Consider the following 19,711-nt stretch of genomic DNA (forward strand, 5'->3'; position numbering starts at 1 on the left):
GTGTTTGTAATTATTCTGTGTTTATGTCTGTAACTTTCTGTTGTGCTGCTGCCCCTCTTGACCAGGACACTCTTGTAAATCAGATTCTTAATCTTAATGAGGTTTCTCCTGGTTAAATACATTTAAAATAATAAAACATTTTTTTTTCTCCTGGTTCTCCTGGTTAAATACATTTAAAATAATAAACTTTTTTTTTTCTTCTCCTGGTTCTCCTGGTTAAATACATTTAAAATAATAAAACATTTTTTTTCTCCTGGTTCTCCTGGTTAAATACATTTAAAATAATAAAACATATGTTTTTTTCTCCTGGTTCTCCTGGTTAAATACTTTTAAAATAATAAAACATATTTTTTGTTCTCCTGGTTGTCCTGGTTAAATACTTTTAAAATAATAAAACATATGTTTTGTTCTCCTGGTTGTCCTGGTTAAATACTTTTAAAATAATAAAACATATTTTTTGTTCTCCTGGTTCTCCTGGTTAAATACATTTAAAATAATAAAACATTTTTTTTTCTCCTGGTTCTCCTGGTTAAATACATTTAAAATAATAAAATATATATATTTTGAAATATTAAAACATATATTTTTTAAATAAATAATTATTTTATTAATATATTTTTTATAAAATAATAAAACATATTTTTTTTAAATAACAGAGAATAACGTATTCTTTCCCCGAAATTAATTTCAGTCCAACATAACGTTTCAAAAACATGTTTAAAATCAATCCAGAAAAAAAAAAAAAAGAACCATTGAAGATCAGCGATCGTCTCGTAATGCCTGGTGACGCCGCGTACGTACTCTACATTTGCGTCGTGACGTCCTTCCTTCCTCCTTTCCTCTGCTACCGGCGAGGTGAGGATATCTGAAATATTACCGTCCCGGTTCATCTAACTCCATCTGTGTCCATTAAACATGTTATTAACTTTATTTTAAACTGTCAGACTTGAGCAGGGTTGAGTTCCCTTCCACAGTCTGTATTTTTGTATTTTTCGTGATGTTTGTTAGAAATATGATGGTTGTGTTTGTTTCTGAGGCCTTCTGTTACTGCGCCGTGTTTTCTCATGGCCGCAGCGGGGTTGGACTACATTTACCGAAAACATGTCTTTATATTGACACTGTAAATCCCGCAAACTAATTTACTTACTGAAGTACATCTCGTGTGTTTAAACGGAATGATAACGCTGCTATCTTCTTAGTTAAACTCATCATTAGCATTAGCACGAAGCTAGTTGAAGAAACTCAGTTCATGTGTGTTGGCTGGAGACTTGATTCAACTACAGTCACACTGAAGTCTGAAACGTGTCTTAAACTGGAGGCTCCACGTTGTTCCTGAACCTTTTAACAGTAGAAACATGCAAAGCCATGACATGATAACGTCACCCTGTAACATGTGATGAGTTAAAGCTGCAATATATCATCAGATATTCATTAAACTCACTTTATTATTATTATTGTTTCTTATGCAGAATGAAGACCATTCTCAGCAGTCAGACTGTCGACATCCCCGACAATGGTAAGAATCTGCATGTGTCAGAATTGTGATTTTTACATGTGTAATATATTTGACATGTAACCCACAGGGTGCTGCATCTTACCCCTTTTGTGTGTGTGTGTGTGTGTGTGTGTGATGTTCTCTTTTTGTGTGTAATGTTTCTTTTCCTCTCTTTGTGTGGCGTCACAGTCGAGGTGAGGTTGAAGGGCCGGACAGTAATTGTCAAGGGGCCCCGTGGCAAACTGATCAGGCAGTTCAACCACATCAACCTGGAGCTCAGCCTGCTGGGCAAGAAACAGAAGAAGGTGAGGACGAGCGAGGCTTTGCCACTTCAATCTAAATCCATTTCACGTATCTAAAAAGACGTTTACCAGCTTTTGTAGTCGCACATTTGTGTTATGAGGTTTAAGCGCGTCTGCTGTAATCCGTGATGACACAGTTAAACTTATTCACTAAGGAGGGGAACAAGGTGATGTACAGTTATGCATGTGCAAGATCATTTGGTCTTTATCTCGATTTAGCACATTCTTCAGTTTGTATGATTGAATTTTGGTTGAATCAACATCCTTCCTTGTGTCATCCTAAAGCTGTTTGGAGGAAATATTAATGCACTCTCTAATATCTGAAAACTTGAGGGGAATAATTATTTGCCTTAGCTCAACCCATAGTTGATGTTTAAAGTTGTGTAGGCTCTGCAGTGTGTTGAGCTTACATTTGAAGTTATATTATTTGGCAATTCTCTGAGAAGCAACCTGCTTCATCTCAACAGAGTGGTACTAAAGATGTGTTAAACAGTCAAGCTGGAGGATCCTGTAATAGCTCTTAATTCATTCCTACATGACACATTCCTTGTTTATTTTACTGACCATTAGTCGGTCACTCAAGAATTAAGTTTAAATTGAATGAAACAACATTGAAAGTTGTTTATTGGAGACAGTACGTCCTAAAAGATTAATCACATTATTTCAGTTTTTCACTGATAAGTTTTCTAAGTCGCTCTGCTTGCTGTCTTCAGCTTCGTGTGGACAAATGGTGGGGAAACAGGAAGGAGTTGGCCACAGTTCGCACCATCTGCAGCCATGTCCAGAACATGATCAAGGGAGTCACTTTGGTAGGATATCAAACACTGAATGAATAAAAGCTCTGAATCCTTGAACCTGACGGCACAGTTTGTCTAACTGCCTCTCTCGTTGCTCTCTGACTGAAGGGTTTCCGCTACAAAATGCGTTCTGTGTACGCCCATTTCCCCATTAACGTCGTCATTCAGGAGAGTGGAACCATGGTGGAGATCAGGAACTTCCTCGGGGAGAAATACATCCGCCGTGTCCGAATGAGGGCAGGTGAGTCTGCCGCTAGTGATGGAAGTGATTTAATGAGAAACGTGTTCTTTAGGAGTGAAGGTTCTTAAGTGAGGGAGTGAATTAAAGCTTCCTCAGATGAGCTGGAGTATGATGGATCTTTAATCTGTTAGCAAGTATACTATGGGGGGGGAAATTCAGTTTGGGCACAAATAATCCGACCCTATCAAATACACCAGACTGTCACTGATGGAGCTGGATGAATCTGTTGTTCGTTCTTTACCAAAATGACAAGAATTAAAGCTTGTTCATTTCCCACAGCAGAATTTAGATTTAATCTCACAGCTGTAGCTTAAAAGTTTCTTTTATTTTCTGACTGAAACATCAGCTGTTCATCAGGTCTCAGAAGTCTCAGCTGGTCGTTCATGCTGCATTAATAAATGTTGGTTAATGAAGAAATTCCCAGTTATTTGTGGAGGCTTCTGTAGTGCTGAAAACTACAGATTGGAACCAGGAAATAATCCAGTTACAGTTCTGTGGGACGGATCAGGTGTTTGAATTGTAGGGTTTTAATGCTGAGCCCCCTAAAAGCCCCCGACTCACAAAAGAGCTTCTAATCCATCAGTGTGTGTGTGTGAATGAGATGATGAGCCTGTGTTTGTCCTTGTTTTGAAAAGAAGTGCAGCCCTCTAATTCGATGATGTTTAAACTGTAACCTTTTTTTTTTTTTAAATCCATAGCAATGACACTGATTGTACTTCATTCTCCTCCCTCTCCTAGGTGTGAACTGTGCCGTCTCAGCTGCTCAGAAGGACGAGCTGATCCTGGAGGGTAACGACATTGAGCTGGTTTCAAACTCAGGTACGCTCACGTGCCTCTTCTCTTCACAGCTTTTCTACATGACTCAGACATCATCAGCATGACTTCTGCTCAGGTCGCTCTCTTTGTTTTGAGCCCGTTCACTCGAGAGCCCTCTGAGCTCTCTGCTGCTGAGGCGCTGCAGGTTTCAGTTCATCACGCTTGATGTTAAGATACTTTGAAATGCTAATTCACTGTTATAAGGGACCGAAGCAAAAACAGATGAGGTAATCTGTTGGTGTCATGTGATCAGCAGATTGGCTGGTACCTCCCTCCCAAAACTAGTCGCTCATCTGCTAGTTTTAAACCTGTCGTAGTGTTGTAGTTCACCCCTTCATATCCTGTTTTATGTTGAGCACTCCTCTTGCATTCCCCTAAACTTGGAACAGGAGTTTGTTGACATTATATTCTGCTGTAAGGGGAGACATGACTCCTCCTGTCACACGATGTAATGCTCTTTATTCCCATGTGTAGGGCACTGACATGGGGATGTCCAAAACTCCAGCGTATTTGGTTTAGGGGAATGTATTTATTATATTACGAATATCTTTTAATATCTCACACTTCAATTTGATTTTGACTCTTTAGCTCATGATTTGATCTGAAACTTATTTTTGATTGACAAAGTATTCCTGATTTGTTACTAAGAGGTGTTTCTTCAGAATAGACTTCGGTCTGCTTCGTGCTAAGCTGCAAATTATTGTTTACATTAAAAAGCACACTAATGTTTAATATAAAGCGGCTTTTTAAATCTGAAAGTTAACAGCTGATTAAAATAGTGAAAGTACACTAAGGAAGATGTTTATTTATGTTAAATTTTAAAATACTTGATAATAAAATGTGTGCTCTTAAGCCGAGTAACTCAGTATTTATCAGAAACTCGTCATTGAAAATTATTATAAATCTGAAGCTATAAATGTTGATGACACTTTACGTTTGCGGGTCTTTTTAAATGAAACAAGCGATGCATTTTGTTTTTATTGTCCGGTCAGAATTGGCTGACAGATGAATTAAGTGCTGCATTGTGTTTTGTCAGCTGTTGTTTTAAAAAAACACGCCTCTGAGACAGGATGGGGCTGTACCTCTACCTGCTCCAGAGACTACAGGCACTACGTTAGCATGTTGCACAGAGCTGTGCATTATGTAGTAATCACGCCCTGTAAGAAATATAATTATTAAAAACAGTAACTTGAATCCTTTAGACCAGATGAAGAGGCCAAACTACAAATATCTCAAATAGAATTCGGCCTATAAAAAGGACATTCATGACTCTGATTCCTCTCCCATGTGGTCTCCAGACTGACTTCACTTGTATCATACAGGGTCTGATGCACTCCTCTATTCCTTAAAGCAAATGTTTTTGTTTTGTGTTTATCAGAAGTGTTCAGAGTCAAAGATCAAATTGTCTCTGTCCTGCTGTGATCCCTGATGTTCTCCTCTGTGATTATTGTGATCCTGTGTGTGACGTGCTGCTCATCATCCCAACCTTTCTCTGTTCCAGCTGCTCTGATCCAACAGGCCACTACAGTCAAAAATAAGGATATCAGAAAGTTCTTGGACGGTATTTACGTGTCTGAGAAGGGAACAGTAGTGGAAGCCAGTCAGTAAAAGTTTCAACAGCGCTCGTGGAGGTTAGCCGATGCCGTCGGAAAAAAAGCCGCCTTTATCGTCTCCTTTGTTCTTTATTTCTCCCTCTGCATGTTCTTCTCACTCTGACGTCTTGATGCATGCAAAGACTACGGATCCTTTCTTCTCTTTTGATTGTTTTTGTTTTTTAAATGCTACGATTCAGTTACATTTATCTCCTGTGAGATGGTCTTACAAGTGTTGACAGCTTGAATATGATTTTCTTTGTTTGAAACATCAGAATCTGCTAAATAAAAAAACATGATTAAGGATAGTTAACAGCGTTGTCGAAGACGAGAGTAATGCAACCTTTCTTTTGTTTAATGTATTAATGGTTAGAATAATATAATCAATTTATGATATGATCATTCCTTTAACTACACAGACTTAAATACATTTTTCACTTTCCTTTTCCTTCACCAGTTCTCTTCTCGTTCACTCTCTTTCTAACGTGTTTTGGGAATGAAAGCTTATTATTAAAGCACCGAGCTGTTGCATTTAATCACCCTCTGTTCTTTTATATTTATGTCTTTTCAGCGGCCTTGATCCAACAGGCCACAACGGTCAGAAAGAAGGACATCAGGAAGTTCCTGGATGGCATCTACATCAGCGAGAAGACCACAGTAGTGGAGCAAGATGTTGAATAATATCCACCATGTCCTGTTAATGACCAATAAAGATACCAACTTTTCCAATTCAGCGCTCTGCTTCTGTTTTGTTTTTGTACACGCTGCTCAGGTGCTGGAGTTAATTTACACACCTTAAAATTAAACTCTTCCTCCAGGGTTTATGTTTCTCAGGAAGATTTGGCTAAAGTTGTGGATTGTCTTGTGGAAAAAAGCACTATCATATCTTTGGATACTTTGACATTTTCATTGTCTTAAAATTGCCATTAAAAATATCCAGGATCAATTTCAGATTTCTTGATGCTTTGAGAAAAGAAAGATGGAAACTTAAATGATCGTCCTCCGCTTAAAGGAAACATGGAAAAAAGAGAAGGCTGGCATCAGTAAATTAAGCGTTACTTGTGGTGCTGTGACTTATCTGTCAGTGAGCTTTTCAGGTGACATCAGTAACACTTAACATACAGATCAGGATACAAATATTGAAACATTTCTGAAAGTCAATGTTTGTTCTAAAGGTAAAATGACCTTCCTGGAGGTGTTGAACCGAGGCGTTGATTGTTCCTTAGATTAAACACTTATTTAAGGGCGCTCGTCATCGCTGGGGTGGAGTTTGTATTTCAGTGGATTTACGTTTTACTGTCGGCTGCTCCAGGATCGTGGACTGACACAAGAGGACTCCTGCCCTGTGAGAATGAAAAACAAATCGTGAACAGAACTTTTTAACCTTTGCATTGCTGGTGGATTTAAAGTTATATTTGAGTTATACTTCAATGATAAACATAATTCATATAATTTTATATTTGCTGTACTACTGCTGCTGCTACTGTAGTCTCAGTGAGGCGATTACTTACTTTGATGATTCAAAGAAAGGCGACCCCGCTCTCCAGCTGGTCCTGTAGTCATCCGTCCTTCTCATCATGGTCTGCGATGTAAACGTCTTCTCACAGTCTTCCTTCTCCTCGTCTGCGTGTAGGTACTACAAAAAACATCAAGATACAACAGAGTGAGTGAGATATTAAATCAAAGTTAAGAAGTGCAGGAAACTTGATCCAAGATGTTTTAAGTTCTAACTCTTTGTTGGTCTTAGAGAAAGAGCCTGAGCCAAAATACAACAGAGTGAGTATTATCAACTGTGGTTTTTACATGATTTTTAAATCAATCCTAATGACAATTTATTTAAGCTGCTAACAGTTTATTCTTATTAATGTTTAGTAGTTATAACCTTGAATATTATTAACTTACCTCTTGTACAGACATCTACAGCTTCATTCAGACAAAGAAATCATAAAGCGGCCATGTATGAATTAAAACCTGTTAGATACTTCCTGAGAGGTCACCAACCAAGGAAGGTGACCTGGGTGCTCCAACCACCTGCTGGAGATTCTATACTACTCAAAATACTCAAAGAGCTTTTACACCGCAGGTCACACCTCCCCACTCACACACTGATGGTCGAGGCTGCTGTGTAAAGTGTGCATCAGTATTAATTAACTAATCCCATTCGTATACATTCATACGCTGCAGACAACGACGAAACAGCGGGAGCGACCAACTCTACCGCTGAGCCACAGCCGCCCCATGTTATGTGTATATTCAGAACAGGTCCTCTGTTTTAGTCCGAGTCGCTGTCGTCCAGAGGAGCCTGGAAGGATCTTCTCCCTCCTCTCCTCTCCTCTCCCATCCTCTGCTCTCCTCTCCCCTCCCCTCCCCTCCCCTCCTCTCCTCTCCTCTCCCCTCCCCTCCCCTCCTCTCCTCTCCTCTCCTCTCCTCTCCTCTCCCATCCTCTGCTCTCCTCTCCTCTCCCCTCCTCTCCTCTCCCATCCTCTGCTCTCCTCTCCTCTCCTCTCCCCTCCCCTCCTCTCCTCTCCCCTCTCCTCCTCTCCTCTCCTCTCCTCTCCCATCCTCTCCTCTCCCATCCTCTGCTCTCCTCTCCTCTCCCCTCCTCTCCTCTCCCATCCTCTGCTCTCCTCTGCTCTCCTCTCCTCTCCTCTCCTCTCCTCTCCCATCCTCTGCTCTCCTCTCCTCTCCTCTCCCATCCTCTCCTCTCCCCTCCTCTCCTCTCCCCTCCTCTCCTCTCCTCTCCTCTCCTCTCCTCTCCTCTCCTCTCCTCTCACTAAAATAAGTATTTTCCTCATGTACTTTTTCCATACTCCTTTTCCTTCCCTAGTCTTTTTCTTCGTTTACTCTTTACATTTACTTTACATTTCATAATTTTTGTGTTTGTTGTTGTTCTGTGTAAATTGTTTTTGTATTTAATTAAAAAATATAAAGAACGTAGGCGTAATGACGCACGACGCACGCCAAAAAACAACTACCGGTCGTGCGTCATCTCCGGGCGACAACAGAGTCCAGCTTCGCGCCAACCAGTTGAAGGATTTCTCTACTTTCCTGACATCGAACCCGACTGTAAACAACCAGAAAAGCGACTTTAATATGGTATGCTGCAATTTAAATTATTTCTTTCGCTCCTACTGCAAGCTTCCTGCGCAAACAGCTTGGTCTAAGAAGTCGAAGATAATCCTGTAATCACGTAAAACCTGCTCTGAAGTGCGCACAGTTAGCTGCAGGGGAAAGGTTCAACTAGGACTCATGAACAACATTTAGTGGATAAAAGTAATGTGAAGAACAGAGTACGATCATCTCTGCCCTAAGTGTTGACATTTGTTTGTTAACAAAGTTTAAATCATGCACTTGCTTAAAAAAAAAAACAACACCAAAATAAGGATGATTAAAAAGTGAAATTCCTGATGTGCAAATGATCAATTCTCAAGTCAGTGTGTCGATATGAGTCCAGGCTGTAATCTGTAAGCTCTCTCTCCTGTGTGTGCAGTCTCCCTCCATTGTGTTGTAATGAGGTTAACGTGTTTGTGCGCACTCAGGACATCAGGCGGTTCTTTCCACCGTCTGCGGCGAAGTCTGCAGCGAAGTCTGCGGCGAAGTCTTCGGCGAAGTCTGCGGCGCACAAACCAAATGCAAACATCCAAACAGAAGAGGAGAAGAAGAACCTGTCCTCTCCTGATGAAGACGTGAAGAAGAAGAAGGAGACAACCAAGGCAAGGACACTATTATCATCGTCCTCCCTTTGTCTTGTAATGACTCCTGTTTTTATTCCTCACTTTTATTTGATGGTGTTTTTTTTTTATCTTATCAGGTCAAAAGCTCCAAACAAGAGGAGAAACGCAAAGACAGCGAGAAGAAGAGAAAGAAGCACGCCGTCATAGAATCAGGTGTGTGTGACTTTCAGTCTGTATTTATGTGTTTATTCCTACATCATAGTCTCAGAGTTCGATGCTTCCCAGAGGTTTGTCTGTTAAGGGGTGTTGACCTGGTCCTCGTCTCCCCAAATGTTGGGCCTTGCTGTAACCAGGACACGAGGGGACTGAATATTAAATAAGAATAATTAGAGGTGATGATGCTTGGAGAGAAAGTAACAGGTTTATTCTGCATGATTCATGTCCCATACAGTTAAAGGGATACTTCACCCATTTGCATTAAGCTTTGTATCATTAGACACCTTTGGTAGTATTTTTGAATGGTCGCGCATCCCGCCCTCATTTGTCCCCTGAGACTGGTGGTGTCGGTGCTCTCACTGTTTGTCTATGGACACAGACGTAGAGTCTGTTTTCTGCCAGGAATTTCCAAGATGCCAATTCCTTCTGGAAGAAATCTCTGAACTAGTTGAGGAAACGGTCGAATGTGTTGAAGTAAAAATGTCTGTAAATGTTTTTATTACTTTTATTTCTACTGCTGTATTGTACATTTTGGAGGAACTGTAACGATCGAATTTCCCTCTGGGATTAATAAAGCATTTCTGATTCTCATTCTGAAATTGAGGACCTTAGTGGGAGTGGTCTGCGGTGCTGTGCATTCTGGGATTTGGTGTCTTTCATCCACATGAGCCAAAAAAGACACTTTCTGCCTTTTCTCAGCCAAGAAGGCACCAACTTCAAAATTTATTTCACATTTCTACAACATATATGACCCAATGACAGATTCATGTTTCAACGGGAGCAGTTTCCCTTTCAGTGTTTTAAGCACAATCTTAACCAAATTGATAATGATTCTGATCTGATCTTGATTTTGCTCCTAATTATTAGCAAGTGAGAGTTGGTAAGAGTTTGAGTTTGTGATTTTATTTTTTTTAACACGAGTGAGACTCCTTGTTTGCTCCTTGTTTGCATCTTTGTGAGGCACAGCACCTGTGTGTAATCTGACACCCTGACACACACACAGTATGACAACAAGAAGACAAGTAATGCCAAATAAGTAACTATAAAGAGCACAGGTAGGAAGGATATACATCATATCCAGGTTTCTCAGAACAACATGTGTCTACGTGAGAGGTACAAACTGGGGAGTTTGTTAGGAGCTATGATTGCCGGCTTGACATTTGACTTTCCATCCTCTCTCTTGTGTCTTTTCTTGTTGGCACATTTTGTTTACCTGTTTGTCCTTAGACTCGGACTCAGACCCGCCAGTGAGGAAGTCGAGCAAATCCCCCAAGGAGAAAAAGTCGTCAACCAAGACAGAGCCCCCTCCCAAAAAGGATCCTGTGCAGTATGTCTCTGAATCAGGTAAAAGGACTTTATCATCTTGTTGCAGAGATACATCTTTGAGCTTTGCAGCAAGACCTCTGACTTATTTTTGTGGTTAATTGTCACATTTTCTTATAAAAGTCACTTATATCTCTTTGTAAAATTGTGCCCCAGATTTTTCTGTCTTCACACGAGCAGTTGACCACTTCAAGAGAAAATAGTTCCAGCTTTAAGATGTGTGATGTTGGGTTAATTTAGCGTTTGACAGCATTTTTAGCATTTTCTCTCTTTCCGCTTGTAGACTCGGACAGCGACAACTTTCAGTCGTTGAAGAAGGTCTCGAAAGCCAAGCAGAATGGCTCATCTAAACAAACAAAGTCAGACAGTTCCAGTCCAGGATCCAAACCGGGGCTGAAGTCTCCTGTCAGGTCTTCCTCCACTCGGGGGAAAACTGCTGTGAAGTCTGCTGCTGTGCCCGTCACCCCCAAGTCAGCCCCGCCTCCTCCACCCAAACGCACCCCCACCTCAGTCCTCGACTTCTTCGGCAGTGGGACTGTTCAGCGCTCGGATAAGAAGCTTGTGGCCAGTACCAAACGGAAGGCTGTGAGTACGAGATGAATGCTCCTCTGTTTGAACTTTGTCCCTTTAAACCCTCTCCCCAAAATGCCAAGATCATGATATTCAGAAAAACGTCCTTGCATAGTGAACGTTTTTTCTACTTTGTTATCAAAGTATCGAATGAGGATCCTTTAACACTAATTTAACTGTAAACTGATCTTCCCCTCAGCCCATTAAGGACTTTGAAGATCTGCTGACTGATGAGCAAATCGCCAGAGAGCTGCAGATGGACGAGGACATGGAGGTAAGCTGCTCCACATATCAGCTGCTCTTTTTGCTTCAGTAACTACAGGGGAAACAAGTTGTCACTTGGTATACAATTAGTCATTAACTACTTTGAAAATCAATCATTCCTCACAGACATTTAATGCGTAAAAAACCGCTGAAAAAAAGTGAGCTTTTGTGTTTTAGTTGGTTGAATTAAAAAAAAAGCATCTTCAGTTTTTTAACATTTCAAAGATGAAAACATTTCTCAATCTGAGAAACTATCTTGCAGTTTCAATGATAATGAAAAAAGTGTTATTTAATGTGTTGCATATTTCATTTACATGTAGCAACATATATACTTGGGTTTACATCAAAAAGCATTCAATAGGGGCGCCGGTCACCTAGTGGTTAATGCACACGCTCCATGAACAGAGGATTCAGTCCTCAAAGCTGTGGCTCCTTTTCCGCATGTCATTCCCCACTCTCTCTCTCTCTCTCTCCAATTTCTGATTCTATCTACTGTCCTGTCTCTAAAAAAAAAAAAAAAGGCCAAAAGGGAAACCTTAAAAAAAGGATAATTCAAATTTAAAAGTTTGAGTCCAAAGCCTGACATTTCTTTTGAAATTTGGGTCTAGAAAACTAATCCTTTGTAAGTAAGAAATCCTTTGAGCATGATAGAAATTCCTAAAGATAATGATTGATTGAATATTAGGTGTTTAAATCCTGAGTTAAAAAAATGGGGCTTAGTTAATAAAAATGTATTTTTTTAGGCTCATGCCAAACATGGTTGAGGGAGTAATTTGCTTTTCCAATCTTGTGCCTCTGTGTCCTCATTTATGCATCACTCAGCTGGAAAAGCAGGTCCATGAGGACGAGGAGTTTGCCAGAACGCTGGCCATGTTGGACGAGGAGCCTCAAGCTAAGAAGGTGATAAAAAAAAAAACCATAAACAAAAAAACCAATCCAAAGGCAGATTCACTTTTGATGTTGGCAGTCGTTAAATGATTTGTTTTATGTGGGTCCTCATTCAGGCTCGCAAAGCCTCTGAAACAGCAACTACTCCCAGCCCGTCAAAGGCCAAACTAAAGGGAAGTGTGTGTGAGGATGTGGTCAGTCCGACTCCAGAGAAGAAGCCCTCGCCTGCCAAAGCCAGCTCCAAACTGGCCATGATGAAGAAAAAGGCTGAAGAGAGAGGGGAAGCTTCAAAGGGCAAAACACTAATTTCACCCTCGAAAATAAAAATCTCTCCCAAGAAGGAGCCCATCGCCTCGTGCAGCTCGAACATGAAGTTCACACCCAAAGCAGGAACCACGCCCACCTCGATTAAAACTTCTCCCAAGAAACCAGAGGTGAGGAAGACCTTTTAAAGAGGAGATATTATCCCCCTTTTCCACTATTAAAACAGTCCCCTGTGGTCTTAAATGAAACATCTGTGCTGTGCTTTGGTCAAAATATAACATGAATCAAGCACCAGAGGAGGTTTGTGACCCTGTATAAACCAGCTCTCTCAGAACGCTCCGTTTTGGTGTGTGTGTCTCTTTAAATGCAATGAGCCCCCCCTGAGTTTTCACTATAGACATCACTCCTCTGTAGTGAGAATAAAAATGGTCGACCTGTGCAAAAGTTTTGCTCTAGGCTTGGGGTGGAGTCCATGGGGGGAAATGTGGATATACCAGGGGAGGGGAGGGGATTATTTTACCAGAATCCCACTGTGACATCACAATGAGAGAAGATTTGAAACGGAGCATTTCTCTCTTGTGTTGTAAGACTTATGCAGACCACAAAATGTTTTGCATTAGATGAATTTTTTCCTCTTCATGTCTCTGGATCTAATCAGAGCACAACTACAAGTCCTGATGACCCTGAGAAGAAAAAGGGCAACGCCGCCGCTTACAGGAACTTCCTCAACAGAGATGGACCTCGAGCTCTGGGCTCAAAGGAAATCCCACAGGTAACACACACACCTCAGATTATGATTTATCCCACTGTTTATCTGAGCAGCATCTCATATGAAGAACTTTTCTTAAGACGGGCAGCTAATGCAGGGAGGTCAGGTTTAGGATGACGTGTCTTTATCTTCACTGATCAGTCAAGCTGCAGCTTTTTGAACCAAATGACGGCGATGAAGGGACGCTTGAGTTTTACACGTTTAAATGGCGTTTCAGAAGTCCAACCATCTCTCGTATCTGATCACTGTGTGTTTATCGTGTGTGTGTTTCAGGGTGCTGAGAACTGTTTGGAGGGCTGTGTGTTTGTGCTGACGGGGGTCATGGAGTCCATGGAGAGGGACGATGCCAAAACCCTCATCGAACGCTACGGAGGGAAGGTGACGGGCAACGTCAGCAAGAGGACCACCTACATGGTGCAGGGCAGAGACAGCGGAGTGTCCAAGATCGAGAAGGTGAGACCAACATGATCCAGACCCTCCAGACTGTTGATGTAGTCTCAAGAGAATAAGAAGGATTACAGCAGCTGTACTCACTAATATGAAACACAATGGTTCATCTCTGTATTTCCCTTTAAGCCTCTATCCTCTGCACTGTTTCTGTATCCATCTGTAAAATAAAACCGTCTTCTTTTTGTGCGCTTCTCTTTACCATCAGGCGGAGAGTTTGGGCACTAAGATCCTGGATGAGGATGGTCTGTTGGAGCTGATCAGAACCAAACCAGGAAAGAAGTCCAAGTATGAGATCGCTGCAGAGTCTGAGGTCAGCTCTCACATCTTTTACATTCACGTTTTCTTATTCAAGCTCCTGCATTAGTGATGTATGATTTTTAAATAAGTTATCGAACCATTTTTTCTTGAGTTTTGGTTCAATGTATTGTCTTAATTCCTTTTTGCTGTAATGACAAATAATAGTCTCTGGAGACACCAGAAATGTTTCTTATTTAACCAACAACGTGCAAGTCTGTCTTGTTAATAAGAAGATATTAGCCTGAAAGGTAATTTATATATTTATATGGAGGTTCAAAGTCTCTGTCTTTTTTTCCTACTGAATTCAAATTGTGATAAACCATGTTTAAAGCTCCTGTGAGGAACTTCTGGGCTTGTGTTGATTTTGCTGCCCTCTTCTTGCAGGGGGGGACAATCGATCTCTTCAATGAACTTGACCTGTAGATGTATAAGAAGTGTTTTCTGACAAAGAATCTCTTTCTGCTTTATTTTACACGTCTAAGGTTGAACCCTAAATGAGTCTTACACTTGGGAATAAAAAAAAAAAAGGCTGTTTATGCAGCGTGCTGTATCTCGCCTCGTCTGAATCCTGCACGGCAACAGGCATTAAAAAGAACAATAGAGGAAAAATCTATCTTGCCGCTGAAGGTCTTGTTTGCTTTTGTAGGTCATGAAAAGGCTTCAGAATGAATTCCAGTTCATTAAAAACTCTTAATAGGAGCTTTAACGTTATAGCTTTACCTCTGGATGATCTTATTTTTTTGATTTATTTATTTTCTTTTAGAGTAAAGTCTCAAAGACCAGGACTCCCCCGGGCAACACCACAAAGAACACCCCCAAAGCCCAGAAGATCTCTCCCTCTAAGGGTAACTCCCGTTCCCCTCACACCCCGAGCCCGTCAAAGACCGGCCTGGCACAAGGACATGTTTCCAGGAACAAAGATGTTGGCACGCCATCGAGGAGAGGATCGGGTCACACCGCCAGGAGGGAGCTGGGCCTGTCCACCTCCTCGTCTTCAGAGTCTCCCACTGGGGAGGGGGCCAGTCTGCTGTGGGTGGACAAGTACCGGCCACGCTCTCTGAAGACTGTGATTGGCCAGCAAGGAGACCAGAGCTGTGCCAACAAGCTGCTCCGCTGGCTGAAGAACTGGTACAAACACCACGGCGGGGGCTCTGCCAAACCAGCAGGTAGTTTAACTCTGTTTGTATCGTGATTAGTGAGCAGCAGAGATCTTTATGTCATAAGATAAATCCCATAAATCAACTTATTTCACTTAGAGGGGAAAATGCGTCTGTGTTTTAAGAGCACGTGTGTGTTGTGTGGTTTCTTGTCGTGCAGCAGCGAGGTTTGGTAAGTTTGGAGGAGGGAGAGACGATGGATCAGGATCCAAAGCGGCTCTGCTCTCTGGACCCCCAGGTGTGGGGAAGACCACCACAGCTGCCCTGGTCTGTGAGGTCAGTGTGAAAACATAGACACGTTACTGTGTGTGGTTTCTTTGTGTTGACACCAGAAAAGTTCCCCAAATATGCAAATGAACTGCATGTGTTAATGCAAACGGCCGTATGTAGCATATTGATTTGATCTGGATGTGGTTAAATTACAGCGTAAAGTCGGGGTGATCCGATGTATGAAAGCATTGTCAAATATTCAGTATAATTCACCCCGAGGGAGGGGCATTAATGTCACGCAACCAGTGAGCCCCCGTTGGATAATCAGGCATGTAACAAAGCTGCTTCCTACCCTTTTCTGCTCGCAGAGAGAGCAAAGAGTGCAGTAACATGTAGCATTGATATGAAGGGGAAACAAACTCCTCATGTTGGATTTGCCCCTCCTCTAACAGTGAAAACTTCTCACTGTGAGGGACATGTGGTAATAACTCATTTCAGGGCAGGCGGTCCTGACATTCTTGATATTTTCACGAGTGCATGAATGAAAACATCATATTTGACATCTGATCATTATGCTTTGCTCACTATCTGTTTTTAACTGAACCTCTTCGCCGTGCAGGAGCTGGGTTTCAGCTACGTCGAGATGAACGCCAGCTGTACTCGCAGCAAAAGAAACCTGAAGGAAGTCGTAGCGGAGTCACTGAACAACACCAGCATCGAGGGCTTCTACAAAGGTGAGATCTTCACTTACATTTCTCTGAATATGCTTTCTCCTTTGACTGGAACATTAGTATTGTCTGTGTTCAAAGGAGCAAAATCAACAAAAATGTTTGAATAAAATAAGTATAACCATTTATACATGCATGCAATAACACCTTCATGAATATACGCACACACACACACACACAGGCTGGCGGCCTGGGAGCTTGCCTGTATAGCTGCTTGTTTTGGGTTAAAACTGAGACTAGTAACATTTATAATATTTGATCACAGTGTGAATGCATGCTATCTGCTAAATGTAACTATGAGTGTGTTTTTATCGTTCAGGTACGTCTCAGACTGTGACAAGTCAACACGTCCTGATCATGGATGAGGTCGATGGTATGGCTGGTAACGAGGACCGTGGAGGAATCCAGGTGAAAAAAAAAAAAAAACACCCACACATTTCTATGAAGAGTGAGAGTTGATGTTTGTCACATATCTCTGCTTTTGTGATGTGATCGGGATGTGAGAGGTTTTCAGCCTTCTGAATTGTAACATTAGAAAATCAATCTTCATCTGATTCTGACCTCTTGATCTTTGACCTCCTTGTAGGAGATGATCGGCCTGATCAAAAATTCAAAGATTCCCATCATCTGCATGTGCAACGATCGTAACCACCAAAAGATCCGCTCGCTGGCCAACTACTGCTTTGACCTGCGCTTCCAGAGGCCGAAGGTGGAGCAGATCAAGGTACGCGCACACATCCTGTCTCCCAAAACTCCAGGATGCAAAACACAAACTGATTCTGAGTCCAGCTGGTTCATGTCGGTGTCAGGTTGTTGGGATTTGATTTGCAGCTGAAAATAGACGAACACTTTTAATATTCATGCCATCATAAGAAAGTTTAAGATATGCATGACTTGATTTTTAAGGTTATAATAAAACTACTTCCTGTCTGTTATCTTCTTCACCATTGGAATAAATCCGCTCTTTAGTGTGAATGTTTAGTTTCCTCGCTCCTTCACTCTTTTTTTCACTCTTTTTTTTTTTTTTTTTCAGGGCGCTATGATGTCCCTCGCTTTCAAGGAGGGAATCAAGATCCCGCCCCCAGCTCTGAATGAAATCATCTTGGCCTCCAATCAGGATGTCCGACAGGTAAAGACGTTAATACAGAGTGTCACAACACTGAATCATACTCCTGTTTTGTCCTCCCCCGCCTCATGTTTGCTGCCTGTTTTCTGTGCAGGTGATCCACAACCTGAGCATGTGGTCAGCCAGAGACAAGGTGATGACGTACGACCAGTGCAAGTCGGACGCAGCGAGAGCCCGCAAGGACATGAAGATGGGGCCGTTTGACGTCTGTCGGAAGGTGTTTGCCGCGGGGGAGGAGACTGCCCACATGAGCCTCATCGACAAGTCGGATCTCTTCTTTCACGACTACTCGCTCGCCCCGCTCTTCGTCCAAGAGAACTACCTGCACGTTCGGCCCAAAGCTGCCGGGTGAGAGAGGCTAACTGTTTCCACTCTGTGTGCTGAAATAAGATAACTGCCTCCTGCTTCTTGTCTTTATTAACGTAAACACATGAGAGTGGTGTCAAACTTCTTAATCCTCCACAAGAAAACTAAAAAAAAACGGAGATCTTCAGAACGGGTTTTTGAATGTTTCTCCTTTTTTTTTTTTTCCGTCTTTCTTTCCTCTCAGTGGCGATCTGAAGTCTCACCTGGTGTTGCTCAGTAAGACGGCTGACTCCATCTCAGACGGAGACCTGGTGGACAGACGGATCCGCTCTGCGCAGAACTGGTCCCTGTTGCCCACCCAGGTAACAAACCCATACACAACATCACACTTATGAGAAGGTTGAATCGTGCCTGTAGGTTGGGCAATTTTCCACGAGCTATCCAGGAAGTGACTTTTCTCCTTTCTCTACCACACGGCTCCTAACAGCCCCAACAACCCACCCATGCAGACAGGAGAGCCAGGAGGACATTTCTTTTTTGTTTTAAAAAAAATAGACCTAACTTAACTAATAAGAACCTTGTGCATAAACGTGTGTGTTCCTCTGTGTGTGTCCTTGTAGGCCGTCTATGCCAGCGTGCTACCAGGTGAGCTCATGAGAGGCTACATGAGTCAGTTCCCCACCTTCCCCAGCTGGCTCGGCAAGTACTCGTCCACCAGTAAACATTCCCGCATCGTCCAGGAGCTGTCCTCGCACATGGGTCTCAAGTGAGCAAGACGGTCATTGAACTACTTACAAGTTATCAAAACAATAAAAACAACAGCTGACTCATTGGTTTCTTCTTCCGCAGGACGCTGAGCAGCAGACAGGCGGTGAATCTGGACTACCTGCACTACCTGCGGCAGGCGCTGCTGAGCCCACTTCAGAAGAAAGGAGCAGATGGCGCCAGTGAGGCCGTGCAGCTGCTGGACGACTACCAGCTCATCAGAGAGGACGTGGACAGCATCATGGAGATCAGCGTGTGGGGCGGACAAGCTGATCCCTACTCCAAACTGGACCCCAAGGTGAGCAGGAGGCGGAGACGGGGCGAGGTTTGGGTTAGCAGGCTTTTCTCACAGATTTTTTGTGTTTGCCCAACTTTAGAGATAAATGTTCCCTCTCTTGTCTGATTGTTCCCTCCCAGGTGAAAGCAGCATTCACACGAGCCTACAACAAAGAGGTCCACCTCACACCGTACTCCCTGCAAGTAGTGAAGAAAGGTCGTGGTGGTGGCGGCGGGGGAGAGTCAGAGTTTGGAGGAGACAACGGGGACAACGAGGTGCAGGAGTCTGAGGACGAGGGGGAGGGCGTCAAACTGGACGCCATGATCAAAGTAAGAGAATTTAAAGAGGGATAACTGAAGTTTTTAGACAACAATGTTTAAGGCTGTCTTTTCATGATTGTCTTTTTAAACCTTCCTGCAGCAGAAGAAGGCTAAAGCTACCAAGGTGACAAAGAAGGAGACGAAAAATGATGATTCTGGGAAGGGCAAAGGCAAGGGGAAAGGCAAGGCAAAGAAATAACAAGACGACCAGAGGAGGAAAGCTAACTGTCCCTGTCTGCCTTCTTCTACCCTCACAGACTGTCTTTTTTTTTTTTTTCTTTCTCTGTGCTTACAACGATCCTTTAGCGAGCGTCACAGATGAGTGAGTCTGGTCTAAAATACTGCAGGTAACTGATCCAAGCACTTAAACCTCCCCAAACTGCTGAGAAACGTCTTTTGAAACCTCCGGTCATGTTTCCATCGGAGCGTCTCTAGACTGAACAAATGATGCATACTATCTGCTTTGTGACCTCCACTATCATGTCCACACACTCCTGCAGTAACACCAGTCTCCACAGGAATGACCTGCGTTTGTTCCATCATCAGATTGTAAATAATGGGACTGATGTCAAAGACTGTTACCTTTTTGCTACAACGACTACACAGAAATGCTTTAGATCTCTATCGGTTAGCACTGATGTTCCTGTATATTGCAATTTTGTATAAATTTCATGAGGAGTAGACGAACGTGTTTGGCTCATGAGTTTCTTTGATTTTTGAGCCTCTGTGACCTTCATAAATGAGACCCCTGATCTTAACCAGCACACTCACACTCACCACACTGGAGATGCCTCAAAGTGTTCAAATACAAAACTCTCTGACCCCCTCAGAAAAGTCCTGCACATCCTTCAGTGGAAGTGAGTG

At 42.4% G+C, this 19,711-nt stretch overlaps 2 protein-coding genes across 2 annotated transcripts; both read left to right on the forward strand.

The window, feature by feature from the left end:
- Positions 1-1,356: 1,356 nt before the first annotated feature.
- Positions 1,357-5,976, forward strand: rpl9 (ribosomal protein L9). The gene is made up of 7 exons (XM_020641852.3): positions 1,357-1,516; positions 1,685-1,800; positions 2,511-2,606; positions 2,703-2,835; positions 3,574-3,654; positions 5,153-5,282; positions 5,815-5,976. Exons 1-6 carry the CDS (start codon positions 1,471-1,473, stop codon positions 5,257-5,259), a joined length of 579 nt encoding a protein of 192 aa, XP_020497508.1. The 5' UTR covers positions 1,357-1,470; the 3' UTR covers positions 5,260-5,282; positions 5,815-5,976.
- A 2,216-nt stretch (positions 5,977-8,192) lies between these two features.
- rfc1 (replication factor C (activator 1) 1) lies at positions 8,193-19,534 on the forward strand. The gene is made up of 23 exons (XM_020641856.3): positions 8,193-8,339; positions 8,783-8,956; positions 9,055-9,130; positions 10,361-10,477; positions 10,740-11,041; positions 11,226-11,300; positions 12,113-12,190; positions 12,295-12,612; positions 13,101-13,214; positions 13,485-13,664; positions 13,867-13,971; positions 14,722-15,124; positions 15,276-15,391; positions 15,945-16,059; positions 16,373-16,461; positions 16,640-16,777; positions 17,087-17,182; positions 17,274-17,527; positions 17,730-17,847; positions 18,106-18,251; positions 18,335-18,548; positions 18,668-18,856; positions 18,948-19,534. The coding sequence occupies exons 1-23, from the start codon at positions 8,337-8,339 to the stop codon at positions 19,044-19,046; spliced, it is 3,519 nt and encodes a 1,172-aa protein (XP_020497512.2). The 5' UTR covers positions 8,193-8,336; the 3' UTR covers positions 19,047-19,534.
- The last annotated feature ends 177 nt before the right edge of the window (positions 19,535-19,711 follow it).

The sequence above is a fragment of the Labrus bergylta genome, chromosome 1, assembly GCF_963930695.1.
Source record: "Labrus bergylta chromosome 1, fLabBer1.1, whole genome shotgun sequence".
NCBI classification, from domain to species: domain Eukaryota; kingdom Metazoa; phylum Chordata; class Actinopteri; order Labriformes; family Labridae; genus Labrus; species Labrus bergylta.